General features: G+C 34.3%; 1 protein-coding gene across 1 annotated transcript; it reads right to left on the bottom strand.

The window, feature by feature from the left end:
- Positions 1-8,496: 8,496 nt before the first annotated feature.
- PABPC5 (poly(A) binding protein cytoplasmic 5) lies at positions 8,497-9,874 on the bottom strand. Its single transcript, XM_032592146.1, has one exon. The coding sequence runs from the start codon at positions 9,721-9,723 to the stop codon at positions 8,575-8,577; it is 1,149 nt and encodes a 382-aa protein (XP_032448037.1). The 5' UTR covers positions 9,724-9,874; the 3' UTR covers positions 8,497-8,574.
- Positions 9,875-20,353: the final 10,479 nt, after the last annotated feature.

Below are 20,353 nucleotides of genomic sequence, written 5' to 3'. Positions count from 1 at the left end.
GAGTAGTTGTGAAAGATTTCCATGATTTTTTCCCCTTTTGTATCCAATCCTCACTTATACATATTTTTGTAAAAGCTCTCTCTCTCTCTGGAGACAAAATATTAATTATTATTTTTCTATTTCTTGTTTTTCAAAATATGTGTATTCAATTTATCTGAAATTATTATCTGTGATGAATTCCTAAGAGTGACTAAAATTATTTAAGATAGTATTCTTATTTATTTAATGAACTTTAATCTTGTTTTTATGGACAAATTCCATATTATTTCAAGTACTTAATAACATTTTCAATTTTTACCTGATAAGTGGTCTTTGCACATTTAGCAAGATAAACAGTTCTAGCAGACAGTGTTCTAAAAATGTATGATCCCATGGGACACATGGCTGGCTCAGTCAGTTTAGTGTGTGACTGTTTATCTCAGGGTTGTGAGTTTGAGCCACACGTTGGGAAAAAATTAAAATCTAAAAAAATTAAAATAAAAAAATTATGATCCCAGATGAATTAAAACACAACTCCCATAGTCATAAATTCTTGGCCCCAAATTAGAGAAAAAAAATTCAAACCTGCAATTACTTATATGAGTAACCCACCTTGAATGATTTCTGTGATGAAACTTGCTGCTGAGGAAAAGTTGTAACATTGTTTCCAGTTTACCTATCACCTTATAAATAGGATATTTGAGGAGATATATTTGTTTTTGATCATGAAAATATATTACATATATACATCTCCCACAAACTAAAAATAAAAAGTGCAAATGACCCAGTGGTCTAAGAAAATTATTCTGCCTAAGTAAAACTGTTTTTTTTGGTTTTTTTTTTTTTGGATACTAAAGGGGGAGACATACTTAGTTCATACTTGTTTTTCAATCTTCACAGTTTGTTTTACTTTTATCAAAATATAATAGAAGTTTTAGAAAACTGTATCTTCTCATAAGTTTTTATTCTTTGCCTGAAAGAGTTTACATTATTGTGGTATGTCTCCATAAAACAACTAAGGGCTACATATAGTTTCATTTTCATTTCCTAAGTTGCCACTTCAGACAAGTTGGGCAGTGTCTCTTAGCATTATTTTTTGTTATGCTTGGCATATGGCTTTCACATCTCAAAATTTGTACCACATTAGCAATATATACTTCTGTTTGTATTACCCAGTCTTAGGTACTCAGATGCTCTAGAACATGTGTACAGCATGAAAGCACAATTCTAAACAGAGCCCATAGTTTTTGTTGGTTTAATTAACAAATTAACATAATTTTTATATGGTACATTTTCTTTAAAAATAATATCTTCAGCTAGATACATTCATCTATATATAAACAGTTTACATATCCTACTCTCTACCGTGGCTTAACATGCAAGTCCTGAAATTTAATCTTGACAAAATGGTACAATATCTCACACACACACACACACACACACACACACACACACACAGACACACACACACCTCTACTAGAAATGTTTTAGATAATTTTTAGACAAACTACATAAACTAAAAATGCCTTATAAAAGCTTCTGTGTTCAGCAAAAGATGGAGTTGAGATTAGGTGATGGAGGTAAGTGAGTATAGACAAGTAGAGTAGTACCGATGATTTTCTTTTTAGGAAATTCACTTACAAATGAAAGTTTCCTAAGGTTTACTATTACTGTAGTAGTCAAATAAGTATTAAGAATAACCATACAAACTAAATGAAAACTATTCATCATGCTTCAACTTAAAGTAGATATCAAGCCAGGCAGACATTTACTGCCCTTATTTTTAAATATTTATAACATTTAAATATTTTCTTTATTTATCTATATCCCTTCTTTTAATTATTCTTGGGTTAATTCATAAATCCCATATTTAAAACAAAATTATTTTTTAATGTTTATTTATTTTTGAGAGAGAGGGCAGGGGGATGGCAGAGGGAGAGAATCCAAAGCAGGCTCCAGTCTCTGAGCTGTCAGCGGAGAACCTGACATGGGTCTAGAACTCACTGACCACACAATCATGACCTGAGACGCTTAAGTTGGACGCTTAACCAACTGAGCCACCCAGGTGCCCCCAAAACAACTCTTTAATGAATAGGAAAACATATTCTTCATCTTAATTTGCATTACTTTGCCACTATCTCTGCCATAATGTAATGGGCCTCTCTTCATCACACACACACACAAAAAAATATGGTATTTACTCCTATAGGTAAGGAAATTAACATATAATAAATTTTTGTGCAATAAAATTAACTAGGGAGATTCTTTGGGTTCCCTAAAGCTTTGGGGAAAAAAAAGCTTGCAAATTCTTCTCTGTGTGTAGTTCTATTCAGGGATGTAGTCTGCCCAAAATCCTCAGAAAGGTCATTTTTTTTAATTATTATTTTTTTAATTTACATCCAAATTAGTTAGCATATAGTGCAACAATGATTTCAGGAGTAGATTCCTTAATGCCCCTTACCCATTTAGTCCATCCCACCCTCACAACTCCTCCAGTAACCCTCTGTTTGTTCTCCATATTAGGATTCTCATGTTTTGTCCCCCTCCCTGTTTTTAATATTATTTTTGTTTCCCTTCCCTTATGTTCATCTGTTCTGTGTCTTAAAGTCCTCATATGAGTGAAGTCATATGATATTTGTCTTTCTCTGACTAATTTCGCTTAGCATAATACTCTACGTGTATGGAACTGGAGGGTATTATGCTAAGTGAAATCAGAAAGGTGATTTAAAACACAGGAAACAATAGGTGTTGTTGAGGAGATGGAGAAAGGTGAACCCTCTAACACTGGTGGTGGGAATGCAAACAGTGCAGCCACTGTGGAAAACAGTATGGAGATTCCTCAAAAAGTTAAACCTAGAACTACCCTGCAATCCAGCAATTGCACTGCTGGATATTTATCTAAAATATACAAAATTACTGATTCAAAGTGACACATGCACCCTGATGTTTATAGCAGCATTATCAATAATAGCCAAATTATGGAAAGAGCCCAAATTCCCATTGACTGATAATTGGATAAAGAAGTGAAAGAATATATATAAGAATATTATATATATATATATATATATATATGAATATTATCCAGCCATAGAAATAAATGAAATCTTGCCATTTGCAATGAAGTGGATGGAGCTAGAGAGTATTATGCTAAACAAAATAAGTCAGAGAAAGAAAAATATCATATGATGTCAATCATGTGGATTTTAAGAAACAAAACAGATGAACATAAAGAGGGAAAGAGAGGTAAACTGTAAAACAGACTCTTAACTATAGAGAACAAACTGAGGGTTGCTGGAAGGGAGGTGGGAGGGGCGATGGGTTAAATGCGTGATGAATGTTAAGGAGGGCACTTCTGAGGAGAACTGCCTCACTAAATTCTACTGAAACTAATATTATGCCATATGTTAACTGATTGGAATTTAAATAAAAACTTGAAACAAAAAAAAATAAAGGAGTTGTTTGCACCCAAAGAAAATGAAAACACTAATTCCAAAAAATATATTCACCCTATGTTTATTTCAGCATTATTTACAATACCTAAGGTATGGAAGCAACCCAGGTGTCCATCAACAGATGAATGGATAAAGAAGATGTGGTATATATACACAATGTAATATTACTCAGCCATAAAAAGAAATGAGACCTTGCCATTTGCAACAACATACATGGATCTAGAGAGTATTATACTAAGTGAAATAAATCAGACAAAGACAAATACCATATGATTTCACTTACGTGTGAAATCTGAAAAACAAAGCAAATGAACAAACAAATACACAGACTCTTAAATACAGAGAACAAACTGGAAGTAGGTAAAATAGATGAATGGTATTAAAAGGTACAAACTTCCAGTTATGAAGTAAGTCCTGGGGATGAAAATACAACACAGGGAATGTAGTCGATAATATTGTAATAACATTGTTCAGTGACAGGTGGTGATTACACTTACCATGGTGAGCATATAGTAATGTATAGAACTGTTGAATCAATATGTTGTGCACCTGAAACTAATATAATTAGTATGTCAATTTTAATTTAATAAAAAAAGGAGTCATTTGCAATCCTGTGTAAATTTGCTTAAAATTACTTTTCAAATGCTCCTAAATATTGTTTTAAAAAGTCTTTGATTTTCCAAAAGTATAATTTACCTTTTTAGAAATTTTAAATCAATCTCAAAAATTCGTAAAATTATTTATTCTACATTATAGAAGGCTTATTTTTTTATAGAAAAGATGCCAACACCTGGTGTTTCACTTACTAGTTTTAAAACAAAGAAACTAATTTACTCTGATAACTGAGACAGTCATGACATATAATATCATCACTCATCTCTTTTCTTGCAAGTCTCTCCAAAGAACTAAATATTTTCTTAATTAAATAAAATGCAAAGGCTCCAAACTTCTGTTGAGAGATTTAATGAGAACACTGGTCATTTTTGTGTGCCAAATGGGAGATGTTTTAAAACTGAATTTGACTTTTGACGGTGAAAGTACTTGGAGTTTTTTTTTTTAAGTTTCATATAAATTATATCCTCAATATTTATACATTGAGTTAGGCCTTTCTCAGATTTCCAATGGTAGCTAGATTATTTCTAACTACTGACCATGATCCCTTGAAGCCAAGTGGTTATATTAACTCTCTTGAATCTCAAAGAAAGCATTTGTTAGGTTATATTTCTTGGGAAGTAACACCATGAAGTATGTAAGAAACAATTTCACATGCACAAGCACTAGTTTTTCAGGGATTCTTGTGATCACTTGATTTAATGTAGGAACAAGGCCTTGTGGAAATTGTCTTAGTCTTGAAGCAACATCCCATTAATTTATTTTAAAAAATGTTTCTCTTCAAATATATTTTCATTTAACTTATGTCAATTATTAGAAGCTTTGTCTAAGATAAACTCATCAATAAATTGTTGAACAATAATAAAAAAAGAAATCATGAGAAGTGTAAAAGTATTGATAACACCTCAACAGGATAAGCACTAGTCTATGTCACCAGTAACACCATATTAGAAGCACCAATCTATGTAACTAATCAGCTCTCAATTATTTCTTTATGGGATGAAATTTGATAAAAAATGGCTTATTCTGTAATAACTCACTTCTCCTGTGAAATACTGAGGAGACAATTGAAAAACAAACAAATTGAGGGATAATTCAACAAGCAACCATGGAATGCTAACTATATTCCAGGTATTAACGTAGATGCTGGGAACACATATATCATCTATATTCAGTAATTTACTGATGCATTTTAAACTATTTCCTTAAATCAAGCCATTTATTTATAGGTAGGATGGCATTCACACCATTCCTAAATATTCCCTTAAACACATAGTATTCTTACATTTTCCCCTGTACTGAAAATATCACTTAACATGTAACATTTTGTTTGTCCCCTTAATCATAGATACAACCAGAAAGGCAACAGTATATGAAGAAGTTTTTTGTACAGAATAGTCTCACCAGAATAACTTTTAATATGATGGTTTACAATCACAAAGCAATGTTCTTAATTTTCTTCTCCTGGGCACATTTGAAGTTTGCACAGTGACTGTTTTGAAAAGCTGAAAAAGGCTGGGGGAAACAAACAAAACTTGTATTAAATAGTCCATTCTTAAGTTTACCATGACGATTGACAGTATAGTTTTACTAATTTACTAATTATCTTGTGCTAGGAAATGAACAATATCCTATTTTTAATGTTTTTTCACAAATTTAAGCTGTTCAGTTGTTTTGCTCCCCCTTGAAAACCTTAATTATAAGTCTATTAAATGTAGTTAAAAATGAAAAGTACAAGATTAAAAAATTACCCAGGTGTTTGTGTTCAAATAGAGATTATCTTTCCTTTATAATTTTCCCTTTCTTTTTACCAACTGAATTTACAGAGGTTTGTTTTGTTTTGTTTTGTTTTGTTTTGTTTTTTACTGCTTTGCAGTGTCCTAACGTATAATTTATCTGTACTTGGGCATATTTTAATTATTCCTTTATTTGTAATGGCTAACTTTTTAAAAATAATAATTATTTAAATACTTAAATAATTTCCTCAAATGTATTAAATGCTTTTATACTTGAAGATTTTTACCTTCTAGAAATCTTGCATGATTTATACTGATTCAAAGCATTTGTAAAGGTTTTGGTTAACACTAACACTTCAAGTTTATAAATTCAAATAAAAACTGGTAATTGGTAAAAAGGAATAGAGAGTGCATATAGTAAGTAATTACCAATGTAGATATTTTAAATTTATTTCAGGTTGCACTGTTTTCATATATTTTAATGGTCACAATTATGTAAAGCAGTGGGCTCATAAAATATGAAAATTATATCCCATTAGTTTTTAGTTTTACTTTTGTCAATTTAAGTAAAGAATATATCTTGAATGTTTTTCAGAATTTTGATACATATATCAATATAATGTGCATTCTAATTTTTAGCAGACCTACGCTTTTACATGGTATAGATACTTTTCCTCAAGTTCATATAACTCATACTGTTTTAAGCAAGGGAGTTCATCACAAGGTTGTTTACAAATGTAGAAAACACTGGAAAACATGTAAGTATTATTCAATGCGTTACTTAGATAAGCTATAGTACATGCACGCAATGGAATACTATGCAGTCACTAAAATGATGATACAGATTGATATTTTTTTAGCTTAAAATTTAAAGAAACACAAAATAGTACATATAGTATTTTTTTGTTGATTGTAAAAGAGTGTGTTTACATAGGAGAAAAGTATATGTATGCAATGAAATCATTAATAGTGGTTATCTCTGAACTGTGGGAATTTAATTCTTTATAATTAATTCTTTATAAATGTCTGCATTGTGTACATTTTTTAAACAATGAGCATATATTATGTATATGATCAATAAAAACAGTGATTTCCATTTGAAAATATTTGATAATGAATATACATGTAATTTGTAGATAAACAATTACACAGAGAAAGTTCTTTCTCTTTGTTTTATGGGAAAATAGCTAACAAGTGTTATCAAAATTATATATCTATGTTGTATTATGCATGTAACCTAAAATTTGTAGTTAACATAATAAAAACCAATTAAGAATATAGACAACACATTTTTTATGGTTGGATATATGATGTGAATAAACCCTATTTTTAAAAAGGATTTTTTAAAATTTTACATAAATTAAGTAATTATTTCTCTACTTCCAAAATGATTTGAACACTCACATATTAAATGAAAGGCAATCTAAAGAAAACATAAAAGTAAGTGTAATATGGATGGAAGGTAGATGGGTGGAGAAAAGAGGAGACTACAAGTAAAATACTGAAAATCTGCAATCTAGAAATTACAGGATAAATAATGTAACTGCAATATAGAACAGGACATCTTGTCACAACTTTGAAGCAGCCAGACATAAAGAGAACCATACTGGATTAATAGCTCTCATATAACAGATGGAGGCTTTGATACATCTGTGAATATTATCACATGGATGTATTCAAAAATTTACAAGAGATAACGACAAGTTTAATAAAAGATGTCCTTCAAAGTAATTTTTCAACATCATTATATGGATTATTTACCCTTTTTATTGACACTTTATAGACGCTGAAGTAAAAATTTTAAAATTTTCTATAGGTAAAGGCAATTCAGTGCAGTTATTTACCTTTTTTGTTAACTTAACATGACCCATGTGTACTACTAAGGAGTTTTAAAAAATGAGTGGCAAGAATGCTGCTTAGACTGTATTCATATATCAACTCTCTCAGGAAAGATTTTTAAGATAAAACTCATCATTTTAATAATGCTTAAAGTGTTAATTTTCTAATATACTAATTGAGAAAACACTAATAGGTTTATTTCTGGGCATGAAGTTGAATACAACTCCCAATACTTAGTCAAAGCCACTGTCAACTCTCTGATATGCCCACAATACATTAAAAAGGGGAAAAATGTATAACGAAATAAAGAAAACTCAGATCTTTTGAAAATAATATCCATTTTAAATAATAAAATAAAATTATGCACAAATGTTCATCGGATCACATACATTTTCCCCTGCTTTATTGATTTCTCAAAAAGCAAGTTAGAACTTTTCTGTGTGATAGATTCAGAAATAATGGCCATTTTGAGAATATTTTCATAGAAGAAATTACATTTAGCAGTATAATTGCAATAAGGAAGTAAATATACTCAAGTACCTCACCTTGACTGGTTTAGGTAAATAATAATAATAATGAAAACAATATGTGGAGGGACAAAGTTTATTCTATATATCCCTAAGGATATTTTATCAAAAAATGGTACAAAATGACAGTTTTACAATTAGAAATTATATTCTTCACTAAAATGAACAAGGTTTTCTAGTTTTACTTATTTTTTCAAAAGAAAGTATTTACTTCAAAAAGAAAGAAAGAAAGAAAGAAAGAAAGAAAGAAAGAAAGAAAAGAAAGAAAAGAAAAGAAAAGAAAAGAAAAGAAAAGAAAAGAAAAGAAAAGAAAAGAAAAGAAAAGAAAAGAAAAGAAAAGAAAGCCTGGCATAAAATAACCTCATCACAAAGTAGCCCAGACTAAGTAGGCACCAGCTAAAGGCTGCACCAAATTGAGCATTCTTATTCTCACCACCTGCGCCTGGCCTGGCCCAGGGTGACATGCAGGGGCTTGGAGCCCACTGTGCGACCATTCATCTCATCCACTGCTTTGGTAGCATCTTCAAAAGAGGAGAAGCAGACAACACCAAACCCTTTGCCTTGCCCTACTTCCACCATCACTTTGGCCCGGCTAATCGATCCAAAGGAAGAAAATTCTTCCTTCAGTTTTTCATCATCGATGGTCTCATCCAGGTTCTTAATATAGATAGGCACCCCCGGAGGCCGACTTTTTTCTTTTAATCTCAGCCGTTCAAATCTTCGTCTTAACTCAGCCAATCGTTCAATTTTCTTCTGTGCTCGCCCTACGTACAGAACTTTCCCATTGATGGACTTTCCATGCAGGTCTAACACAGCCTTTTGGGCAGCCTCGTGCGTCTCATACCTCACAAATCCAAAGCCCTTAGATTTCCCACTGGCATCTCTTATTACCTTAACACTCTCAGTTGGCCCATATCCACTAAAGATTTCCTTCAGTTTTTCATCATCCATGTCATCTCCGAAGTTTTTAACAAAAACATTAGTGAAAGTTGCTCTATCCTTGGTTCTGACTTCAGCTGCCCTCTCTTCTGGGAATTTGAATCTACCAACATACACCTGGCGGTTGTTGAGCCGCACCCCATTCATATGCCAGATGGCTCTATTGGCAGCGGCCAGGCTGTCAAAGTGCACATAGGCATAACCCTTAGAGCCATTGTCATCACATACGACTTTGCAGGAGAGAATGTTCCCAAAAGCAGAAAATAAATAAAAAAGGGCCCTATTATCTATGGATTTGTCCAGGTTTTTGATGAATATATTTCCAACTCCAGACTTTCTTAAGCGGTCATCTGGCTGAGACCACATGAGGCGGAAAGGTTTGCCATTAATCAAATCAAAATTCATGGTATTCAGGGCCCACTCAGCATCTGCAGGAAAGCGGAAGTTAACATAGCCATAGCCCAGGGGGCTGCGGGTCACAGGGTCACGGCAGATTCGGGTGAAGCGCAGAGGGCCAGCAGGCCTGAACTTTTTATATAACATGTCCTCAGTAACATCTGGGTCCAAGTCACCCACGTACAGGGCAGCCTTGAGGTACTTCTTTTTCTTGCCAGCAGGATTAGGCTCTCCACTCCCCATCTTTCTAAGCACAGGAAGGAGGCTTTCGCGGGAGAGAAAAAAAGGCTGATTTCTCTAAGCTATGGGCCAAGCAGCTGTTCACAAAAAGAAGAAAGCCAAGGCGAAGGAAGCTAAAAGCAGTTTCAGAATCACTGTTGAGGCTGAGAAAATGAAGTTCAGAAACAGCTGGTCAGCGGACTCAGAACAAACACATCAGACAACAATGCATCCCAATAACGAATCTGTTCTACCTAAAGAACTTATAATTTCCACCCATTAAGATTTAAAATCTGTTTTAAAAGCCAGTAGTAAGAAAGAAATTCTCTGTTCCTCATTTAATTGTAAGAAATCATCAAGCAGCTGGCTGGGCCCCCCACATCTCGCATTGGCTTACAGAGGCCTCGAGACCCGTTTTCAGCATAAATATAGGCCTCGAGCTCCTACTGGCTTAAAATTCTCTTAACCTGGACAGGGGCCAAACGTGTATTCCTCCGCCGGCTGCCTGGCCGGTCTCAGGCGGGCTAGCAGCTAAGGCCGCTAAACACACTCAGCGTCAGTGAAAGGGCAGACTAAACACTTGGTGCGCTGGGGCCGGAAGGCAGGCTGCAGAAGGCGGATCAGACAGAGAGACAGACAGACAGACACACACGCTGGGGACGGAAGACCGCCCAGATACCCCAGATGCCCACCGGGTACGGACCGAGTGACGCGCGGTAATTTCGGCAGTCTGAGACTCGCGGCAGGTCCGGAGGGACTGACTGGCGGACGCGCACTGGGTCAGCTTCAGCGGGAGGCGGTTCCGGACAGATGTGGGGCGGAGTCAGAAGAGAAGGGTAGATGCGAGGCGGGCGGGCAGAGCTGGGACAGATGGACACGGATTGCTTTCCGCAGGACAGAGCACCCCAAGGACGAAAAACATTTAGCTGTGGTAGGGCGGGCGGGGCGTGAGGAAACCCGGAACCTTGCTAAGTAACTTCCCGCTTGCTCTGTGCCAAGATAAAATTAATTTAATTTAATTTAATTTAATTTAATTTAATTTAATTTAATTTAATTTAAATGTTTTTTAGATTTTTCTTTATTTTTAAAATTTTGTGTTTTTATTTATTATCTTTAAGTATTAATTTTAGGCTGCTAATCCCAAAATTAAAGCAGGAGGTGATCACCTAGGCAGAAAGAGCTCTCATACTTTTTTTTAATAATAATAAAAAAAATTCCCTATATCATTTCTGCTTAGGAAATTAGATATAGGGTTGCATATTTTCTAAGTTAATTGGAAAGTCAGAATTGACAGCTGTACTGGATTCACATTACAGTGCTAAATGATCATATGGTCAAATAAAACACAGGGCCATGTTGCATTTAGCCTTTATCCATTAAACCCCAACATGATGATCACATAATCCCCAAGTAGTAAGCAGAATTCTTGACACTGCTCCAGTAGTACTAATATTTTAATGACTGGAGAGTCGTAAAATGGCATTTTATGGTACCTAGTGCTACAAAACTTTGAAGATGTGCTGTCTCCACAATCAAAAATTACAAAATATTAATAAAAGAGATAAAAGCTACAGAATCAATGCAAAATATATGATTAATGTCCACAGATGAAATAAACATGTAAAGATATAGGCATATTATGCATTAATTACTAATTATTTTATTTTATTAAAGTTTTTATTTAAATTCCAATTAACATACAGTGTAATATTAGTTTCAGGTATACAATATAGTGTTTCAACACTTCCATACAACACCTGGGGCTCATCACAAGTGCACTACTAAATCCCTATCACCTACTTAACCCACCCCTTACCTACCTTCCCTTTAGCAGCCGTCAGTTTGTTTTCTATAGTTAAGAGTCTGTTTCTTGGTTTGCTTCCCTGTCTCTTTTTTCCCCTTTGCTCATTTGTTTTGTTTCTTAAATTCAACATATGACTGAAATTATATGGTATTTGTTTTTCTTGAACTGATTTATTTTGCTTAACATAATACTCTCTAGCTCAATGTCTTTGCAAATGGCAAGATTTCATTATTTTTTATTGCTAATACCCCATTGTGTTTATATATATATATATATATATATATATATATATATATACTCTCTTATTTATCCATTCATCAGTTGACGGACATGGGATATTTTCATAATTTGGCTGTTGTAGGTAATGCTTCTATAAACATTGGGTGCACATATCCCTTTGAATTAGTATATTTGTATTCTTTAGGCAAATAGCTAGTAGTGCAATTGCTGAATCATAGGATACTACTATTTTTAACTTTTTTTTTTAATCAGGAAATGGTGCCGCTCATTATTTTTCCTCCAAGATTTTATTTAAATTCAAGTTAGTTAACATATAGTGTAGTATTTAGAATTCAGTGATTCATCACTTACATATAACACCCAGTGCTCATGCCAACAAGTTCCCTCCTTAATTCCCATCACCCATTTAGCACATTCCCCCACCCACCTCCCCTTCAGCAACCCTCAGTTTGTTTCCTATAGGTAAGAGTCTCTTATGATTTTCCTCCCTGTTTTTATCTTAATTTATTTTTCCTTCCTTTCCCCCATGTTCATCTGTTTTGTTTCTTAAATCCCACAGTTCAATGAAATAATATGGGATCTGTCTTTCTCTGACTTACTTTGCTTAGCATAATACACTCTAGCTCCATCCTTATTGCAAATGACAAGATGTCATTCTTTTTGATGGTTGAGTAATATTCCTTTGTGCATATACCACCTCTTATTTATCCATTCATCAGTAAATGGGCATGTGCACTCTTTCCATATTTTTGCTATTGTGGATAATGCTGCTATAAACATTGGTGTCCATGTGCCCCTTTGAATCAGTATTTTTGTATCCTTTGGATTAATAACTAGTAGTATAATTGCTGGGCCATAGGGTGGTTTTATTTTTAACTTTTTGAGGAAACTCAAAAATGTTTTCCACAGTGGCTGTACCAGCTTGCATTCCCATCAACAGTGTAAGAGTCTTCTGCCCATTTTTAATTGGGTTATTCATTTTTTGGGTGTTAAGTTGTATAAGTTCTTTATGTATTTTGGATGCTAACCATTTATCAGATATGTCATTTGCAAATATCTTCTCCCATTCCATTAGTTGTCCCTTAGTTTTGTTGATTGTTTTCTTCACTATGCAGAAGCTTTTTTATCTTGATGACATTCCAATTATTTATTTTTGCTTTTGTTTCCCTTGTCTAAGGAGACAAATCTAAAAAGAAGTTATTATAGTTGATGACAAAGAGGTTACTGCCTATATTCTCCTCTAGGATTTTTATGGTTTCAGGTTTCATGTTTAGGTCTTTAATCCATTTAGGATTTATTTTTGTGTATGGTGTAAGAAAGTGGTCCAGCTCCATTCTTTTACATGTTGCTGTCCAGTTTTCCCAACACCATTTGTTAAAGATACTGTTATTTTTCCCCCTTTGGATATATTTTTTTGCTTTGTCAAAAATTAATTTGCTATATAGTTGTGCATTCATTTCTGGGTTATCTATCTGTTCTATTAATCTATGTATCTTTTTTTTTCTTTTTTTGCCAATACCATACAGTTTTGATCACTACAGCTTTTTTTTAAATTTTTTTTTTCAACGTTTTTTATTTATTTTTGGGACAGAGAGAAACAGAGCATGAACGGGGGAGGGGCAGAGAGAGAGGGAGACACAGAATCGGAAACAGGCTCCAGGCTCTGAGCCATCAGCCCAGAGCCTGACGCGGGGCTCGAACTCACGGACCGCGAGATCGTGACCTGGCTGAAGTCGGACGCTTAACCGACTGCGCCACCCAGGCGCCCCACTACAGCTTTGTAATACAACTTGAAGTTTGGAATTTGATGCCTCAAGCTTTGCTTTTCTTTTTCAAGATTACTTTGGCTATTCGGGGCCTTTTGTGGTTTCATATAAATTTTAGGATTGCTTGTTCTACTTGTGTGAAAATGCTGTTAATATTTTGATAGGAATTATATTCAATGTGTTGGTTGCTTTGAGTAGTATAGACATTTTTTAAAGTTTAATTATTTTTGAGAGAGAGAGAGAGAGAGAGCACGCACTAGGTGGGGAGGGGGAGAGAGAGAGAGAGAGGGAGAGGGTGACACAGAATCCAAAGCAAGCTCCAGGCTCCAAGCTGTCAGCAGAAAGCCCGATGTAGGGCTTGAACTCACAAACTGTGAAACCATTACTTGAGCCGAAGTCAGATACTCAACAGACTGAGCCACCCAGGTGCCCCAAGGGTTGTATAGACATCTTAACATTTGTTCTTTAAATCCGTGAGCATGAAATGTCTTTAATTACTAATTTCAACATGAGTTTTCAATTTTAAACTATGGCAGGAAACAACGTTGTAAGATTAAACTCAACTCAGGTTTCTCACTCTATCTCTCCTTAGAGTTTGTGAGAAACTGTTTTGGAGAGGAATGTTGCTCTCTCTTTGGAAAATCCCAACATCTATAACACACAGCTCCTTATCCTACCTCTTCCACAACCTGTCCCCTCAAAAACAAAATCTAGGGGCACCTGGGTGTCTCAGTTGGTTTAGAGTCCGACTTTGGCTCAGGTCATGATCACACGGTTCATGGGTTTGAGCCCTGCCTCGGACTCTGTGCTGACAGCTCAGAGCCTGGAGCTTGCTTTGGATTCTGTGTCTCCCTCTCTCTCTGCCTCTCTCCTGTTCATGCTCTCTCAAAAATAAACGTTAAAAAAATAAAAAAAAAAGAAAAAAGAAAATCCAAACAAAACTTATATCAGTACTATTATGCTGGAAAAGATCCTAGCAACAAGAAAGGATGCAAGAGAAGGACATCACCCCAAAGGGTGTTGTCTCAAGAAGAAATTCCTGTGATAACAGGCCAAATTCATGTGCTGCTTCATTTTTTTTAATCTTCCATTTTCTCTTAGACTGTGTAGTTCACTAAAGACAATTTACCCTCATTATATACTCAAATATTTAGTTATTTTCTTTATTGAGCTCTTGTGCCTACTTTTTAGGATTCTTAAACAGGATATGAAGACTATGAGAGAAAAGGCAAATACAAACAAAAATATATAGAAATAGACTAATAAAATATAGTATTGTAATATAACCACAGTGACCAATATGTAGAAACACTTGAGAACACCTGCTTAGTTTATTGTATTTTGAACAAAACGTTTATAAATACCTTTTCTTATAAGTTTAGTTAACAATGGGCTAGAATTTTGGACTGTTTTTATTTTTCTAATTTAAAAATACTACTTTACTGGGACACCTGAGTGGCTCAGTTGGTTAAGTGTCTGACTTCGGTTCAGGTAATGATCTCACAGTTCATGAGTTTGAACCCTGTGTTCAGCTCTGTGCTGACAGCTCAGAGCCTGGAGCCTGATTCAGATTCTGTGTGTGCCTCTCTCTCTGCCCCTCCGCCACTGTCTCTCTCTCTCTCTCTCTCTCTCTCTCTCTCTCACCCTCTCTTTCTCTCTCAAAAATAAATAAACATTAATTTTTTTATTATTACTTTACTGAAAATATATATTAAAATAACACAAATCCAAGAGGATAATTCCCACAATATCATCACTGAATCAAATCAATATTTTATTTTTTATGTAACCATCTGTATGTTTTCCGTATTTCAATTCATTTCTACATATTTTCTCCAAGATTATAGATATAATCGGATTGTTAAAAATAAGTATTCTCAAAATAAATTCATTTCTACACTTATTTGCTATCTTGGTGTCATTGTAGTATAAACATTCTAAACTATAGTGAACTTTTGATTGGATCAAAATCAAAACTTGATGACTGCTTTGAAATAAGTGAATTTTATTAGAGTTCCCTCTGCTAAGCAGAAGTTTATGGAAAGAAAGAAAACATTTTTGCCTATAATTTGTTTAATCATTTTAATATATTTTTTTTATTTTTTTAACATTTATTTATTTTTGAGAGAGAGAGAGAGAGACAGAGAGAGAGTGCAAGCAGGGGAAGGGCAGAGAGAGAGAGAGGGAGACACAGAATCCGAAGCAGGCTTCAGGCTCTGAGCTGTCAGCACAGAGCCCAACACGGAGCTTGAACTCAGGAGCTGTGAGATCATGACCTGAGCCAAAGTCAGATGCTTAACGAACTGAGCCACCCAGGTGCCCCATAATCAATTTAAAACTTAAATTGAGAACAGACTATGGAATAAAAATCAGATGCAGAACACTTCTCTGTAATTATTATTATTATATATTAAATGCAAGTTTTAGTCTATGTAAATGTGATTCATATATTAAATCCATTAAAAATCCCTGTCCAGATTCCTATGGCAATTGGTTGAGGCACATCTGAATCTTTCTGAATTTGCGAAATGTTTTGCATGAGGAATCAAAGATAACTGACATTCTAAGTGGATCCCACCACATGTTGTTATTTACAGTTAATAGCAATGTGTCACCATGAGTGGAAGAAGAGAGTTGGGAATTTAGTTTTCATCTTTGTTTAAAGAGGCACTTGATCATGTGTTTCCAAATAAAAGTATCAGCAGTGCAAATTGCTAAGACTCACATTGAGGCTAAATTTGCTGCTTTTTTGAATGAGGTCTGGGATGACTGAACAAAATATTATAAAGTAAAAGCTTTACTTCCTAGTACTTGGCTCATATTTTTTTTTTAGAGAGAGGAAAATGCAAGAAAATTTGACATTCAAAATGTCGTATAAACAGGCATTTCTATAGTAGGTTTTGGAACCAGTAGCAATTTTTTTTTCTGTTTCCAAAAATTTTATCCTCAACCATGAGTACCTATGCTCCATATGATACTCCTGAAACACTTTGATAAGATTGATTATCAAAGAATGATTAAGTTGTGTTCATTACAATGTCCTTACTAAAGTGAGAAAGTGGCCCAAACTGGAAGAGTTTCAAAAGAGTTTACAATGAACAAAATTAATGCTAAATTGTTAAAAACTCAGAATATCTTATTCTTCAATACTTATCCAAAATTTCAGTATTTTTAAATTATAGAACAATATTTTAGATATTTATGCAAGGCAATAGCTATAATTCATACATTTATAACCTTAGGGGATTTGTTGGAAATTGAGACAAATATGTTAGTTTAATATATATATAGATATATTTATTTATTTATTTTTATATTTGTATCATGAACTAAATCTCCATTGAATACAAAAGTTATGTCTTTTTGATTCTAGCCATTTTGAAAAGTGTAAGGCAATATCTCATTGTCATTTTGATTTGCATTTTCCTGATGATTAGTGAAGCTGAGCATCTTTTCACGTGCCTGTTGGCCATCTGATGTCTTCTTTGGAAAAATGTCTATTCAGGTCTTCTTCCCATTTTTAATGGTATTATTTACACATATCTTTTGGTGTTGAGTAAATTCTTAATATATTTTGGATCTTAACTCCTTATCCCATATATCATTTTCAAATATCTTTTCCTATTCAGTAGGTTACCTTTAATGTATTGATGACTTCCTTCGCTGTGCAAAAGCTTTTTGTTTTGGTGTTTATTTTTGCTTTTGTTTCCCTTGCCTGAGGAGACATATCTAGAAAAATGTTGCTAAGACCAATGTCAGAGAAATTACTGCATATATTTTCTTCTAGGAGTTTTATAGGTTTATGTGTCACATTTAAGTCTTTAATCCATTTGGGTTTATTTGTGTGATTGTTGTAAGGAAATGGTCCAATTTCATCCTTTTGCATGTAGCTATCCAGTTTTGCCAAAACCATTTATTGAAGAGACTATGTTTCCCCCATTATATATTCTTGCATGTGCCAAAGATTATTTGACAATATAAGCGTGGGTTTATTTCTATTATATTATATTGATCTATGTGTCTATTTTTGTACCAGAACCATACTGTTCAGATTACTATAACCCTGTCATATATCTTGAAGTCTGGGATTGAAATAACATGCGTTGGCAAAAATATGGAGGAAAAGGAACACTTGTGCACTATTGGTGGAAATATAAATTGGTACAGCCATTGTGGGAAACAGTGTGGGGGTTCCTCAAAAAATTAAAAATGGAAATAATGGGGCATCTGGGTGGCTCAGTCAGTTAAGTGTCTGACATTGGCTCAGGTCATGATCTCACGATTCGTGAGTTTGAGCCCCACATCGGGCCCTGTGCTGACAGCTCAGAGCCTGGAGCCTGCTTAGGATTCTGTGTCTCCGTCTCTCTCAGCCCCTCCCCTGCTCACACTCTGCCTCTCTCTCTCTCTCAAAAATAAATAAAACGTTAAAATATTTAAAATAATGGAAATAGGATATGGCCCAATAATTCCACTATCAGGTATTTACCAAGGAAAACAAAAACACAAATTCCAAATGATATATGCACCCTATGCTTATTGCAGCATTATTTACAATAGTCAAGATATGGAAGCAACCCACGTGTCCACCAATAGATGAATGGATAAAGAAGTTGTGGTATGTAAACACAAAGGACTATAACTCAGTCATAAAAATGAATGAGATATTGCTATTTGAAATAGTATGGATGGACATAGAAGATTTAATGAAAAGTAAAATAAATCAGATGGAGAGAGACAAATACCATATGATTTCACTTATATATGCAATCTAAAAAAACAAGCTAACACTAAAATATAGAGAACAAACAGAAAGTTGTTTAAAGGGAGGTGAGTGGGATTTATGGGTGAAATAGATAAGGGGGATTAAGAAGTACAAACTTTCAGTTATAAAATAAATGTCATGGAGGTGAAAAGCACACCATAGGGAATATAGTCAATAATATTTTAATAATAGTGTTTGGTGGCAGATGATGACTACAGTTATTGTGGTGATCACTGAGTAATGTATAGAATTGTTGAATGAATATGCTATACACCTGAAACTAATATAACATTGTATGTTAATTATACTTCAATAAAAATAATAAAAATTCAATTAGGAAAACAAAACACTGCTGCAAAAAATGTCATGCATTCTAATGTGAAGAAATCTGAATATTAATAAACATAATACAACCTAATGTAACAACTTTATATATGTTTGGGTTTTATTAGGTGTCTCCTTAGGGTGCTCTTTCAGTTAGATCCTCTAAGTTTAAAATAAATGTATAGAATACTACTTGGGAATTTATGCAATTGCTATGTAGTCACAGTGTAACCCTTCTAAAATTTTATATAGCATATATGATGTAGAATCAATGTATTTTCTGTTATGATGCATTAAAATAGGATAGGAGTATCACCCAATTGGCAAACAGTCTCAAATCTCTTCTTACTAGCACCTGTTTAGTGAACATATGTCTCATATAGCAGGGATGCCTGGGTGGCCCAGTTGGTTGAGCGTCTGATTTCAGCTTGGGTCATGATCTCATGGTTTGTGGGTTCCAGACCCACTTCCAACTCTTTGCGGACAGATCAGACCCAGGAGCCTGTTTCGAGTTCTGTGTCTCCCTCTCTCTCTCTGCCCCTCCCCTGTTTGTGCTCTGTCTCTCTGTCTCTCAAAAATTAATAAATGTTAAAAAATATTTAAAAATATGTCTCATATGGGAAAATACACACACACACACACACACAAGTCACATACTCTATTTAAAAACCTTGAGCCACAACCCATACCACATACTCTGATTAAAAACCTTGAGCTATAGTCATTTTAATTGACTTAGAATGAGAAATCAATAACTTTTTTTAAAAAAATGTAAAGTTTATGCTATATTTTTATTTTTGAAATTGTGGTTAAAGGGGCACCTGGGTGGCTCAGTCGGTTAAGCGTCCGACTTTGGCTCAGGTCATGATTTCGCGGTCCGTGAGTTTGAGCCCCGTGTCGGGCTCTGTGCTGACAGCTCAGAGCCTGGAGCCTATTTCAGATTCTGTGTCTCCCTCTCTCTGACCCTCCCCATTCATGCTCTGTCTCTCTCTGTCTCAAAAATAAATAAACGTTAAAAAAAATTAAAAAAAGAAATTGTGGTTAAAAACACATAGAATTTACCATTTTAATGATTTTAAGTGTACAACTGTATTCACATTTTTGTGCAACCAGCATCACTATATATCTCCAGAATTATTTTCTTCTTGCCAAACTGAAACTCTATCCATTAATGTATTCTTTAAATGACACTTAACATATATTAAGCCATTCTTTATTGGGCATTAAAGTTTTAAATTATTTTGTTATCATGACACACAATGCTTTAATAAACATCCTTAGTCACATACAATACATTCACATAGTAATATATTTTTGCTCCTATTTCTATTAGCTAGATTTTCAGAAGTAGAAATTGCACAAATAAATGGTATATGTATTATTATTTGGTTATATATACTGTCATGAAATACAGCCAGACCAACACTAAATCGTCCTACACACCTAGAAAACTTATTGGAAGATTAACACAACAATCTGCACAACCTGAACCACAGAATTCGGCAGGTATGTGGTGCAGAGAGGTGAACGTGGGAGAGAGAAGCTGGCAGTCAGCATGGAGCCGCCTTTAAAGGTGGAGAGAGTACGCAGACTAGGGTGGGGGAGAATACAGGAAAAGCACCCCTCCCCAAAAGCAGCTGGAGAGAAAGTGGGAAATTGGAAACACTGCAGGGACTAAACTAAAAAGGGACAAAGGAGAAAGGAAAGGGTTTAAATTCCATTAAGACTGTAAACAAAGGGAGCACAAAGTCTGCAACT

Source organism: Lynx canadensis, chromosome X, assembly GCF_007474595.2.
Source record: "Lynx canadensis isolate LIC74 chromosome X, mLynCan4.pri.v2, whole genome shotgun sequence".
NCBI lineage: Eukaryota > Metazoa > Chordata > Mammalia > Carnivora > Felidae > Lynx > Lynx canadensis.
Note: the sequence above shows the minus strand (reverse complement) of the source record. Positions and strands in the feature narration are given on the sequence as shown.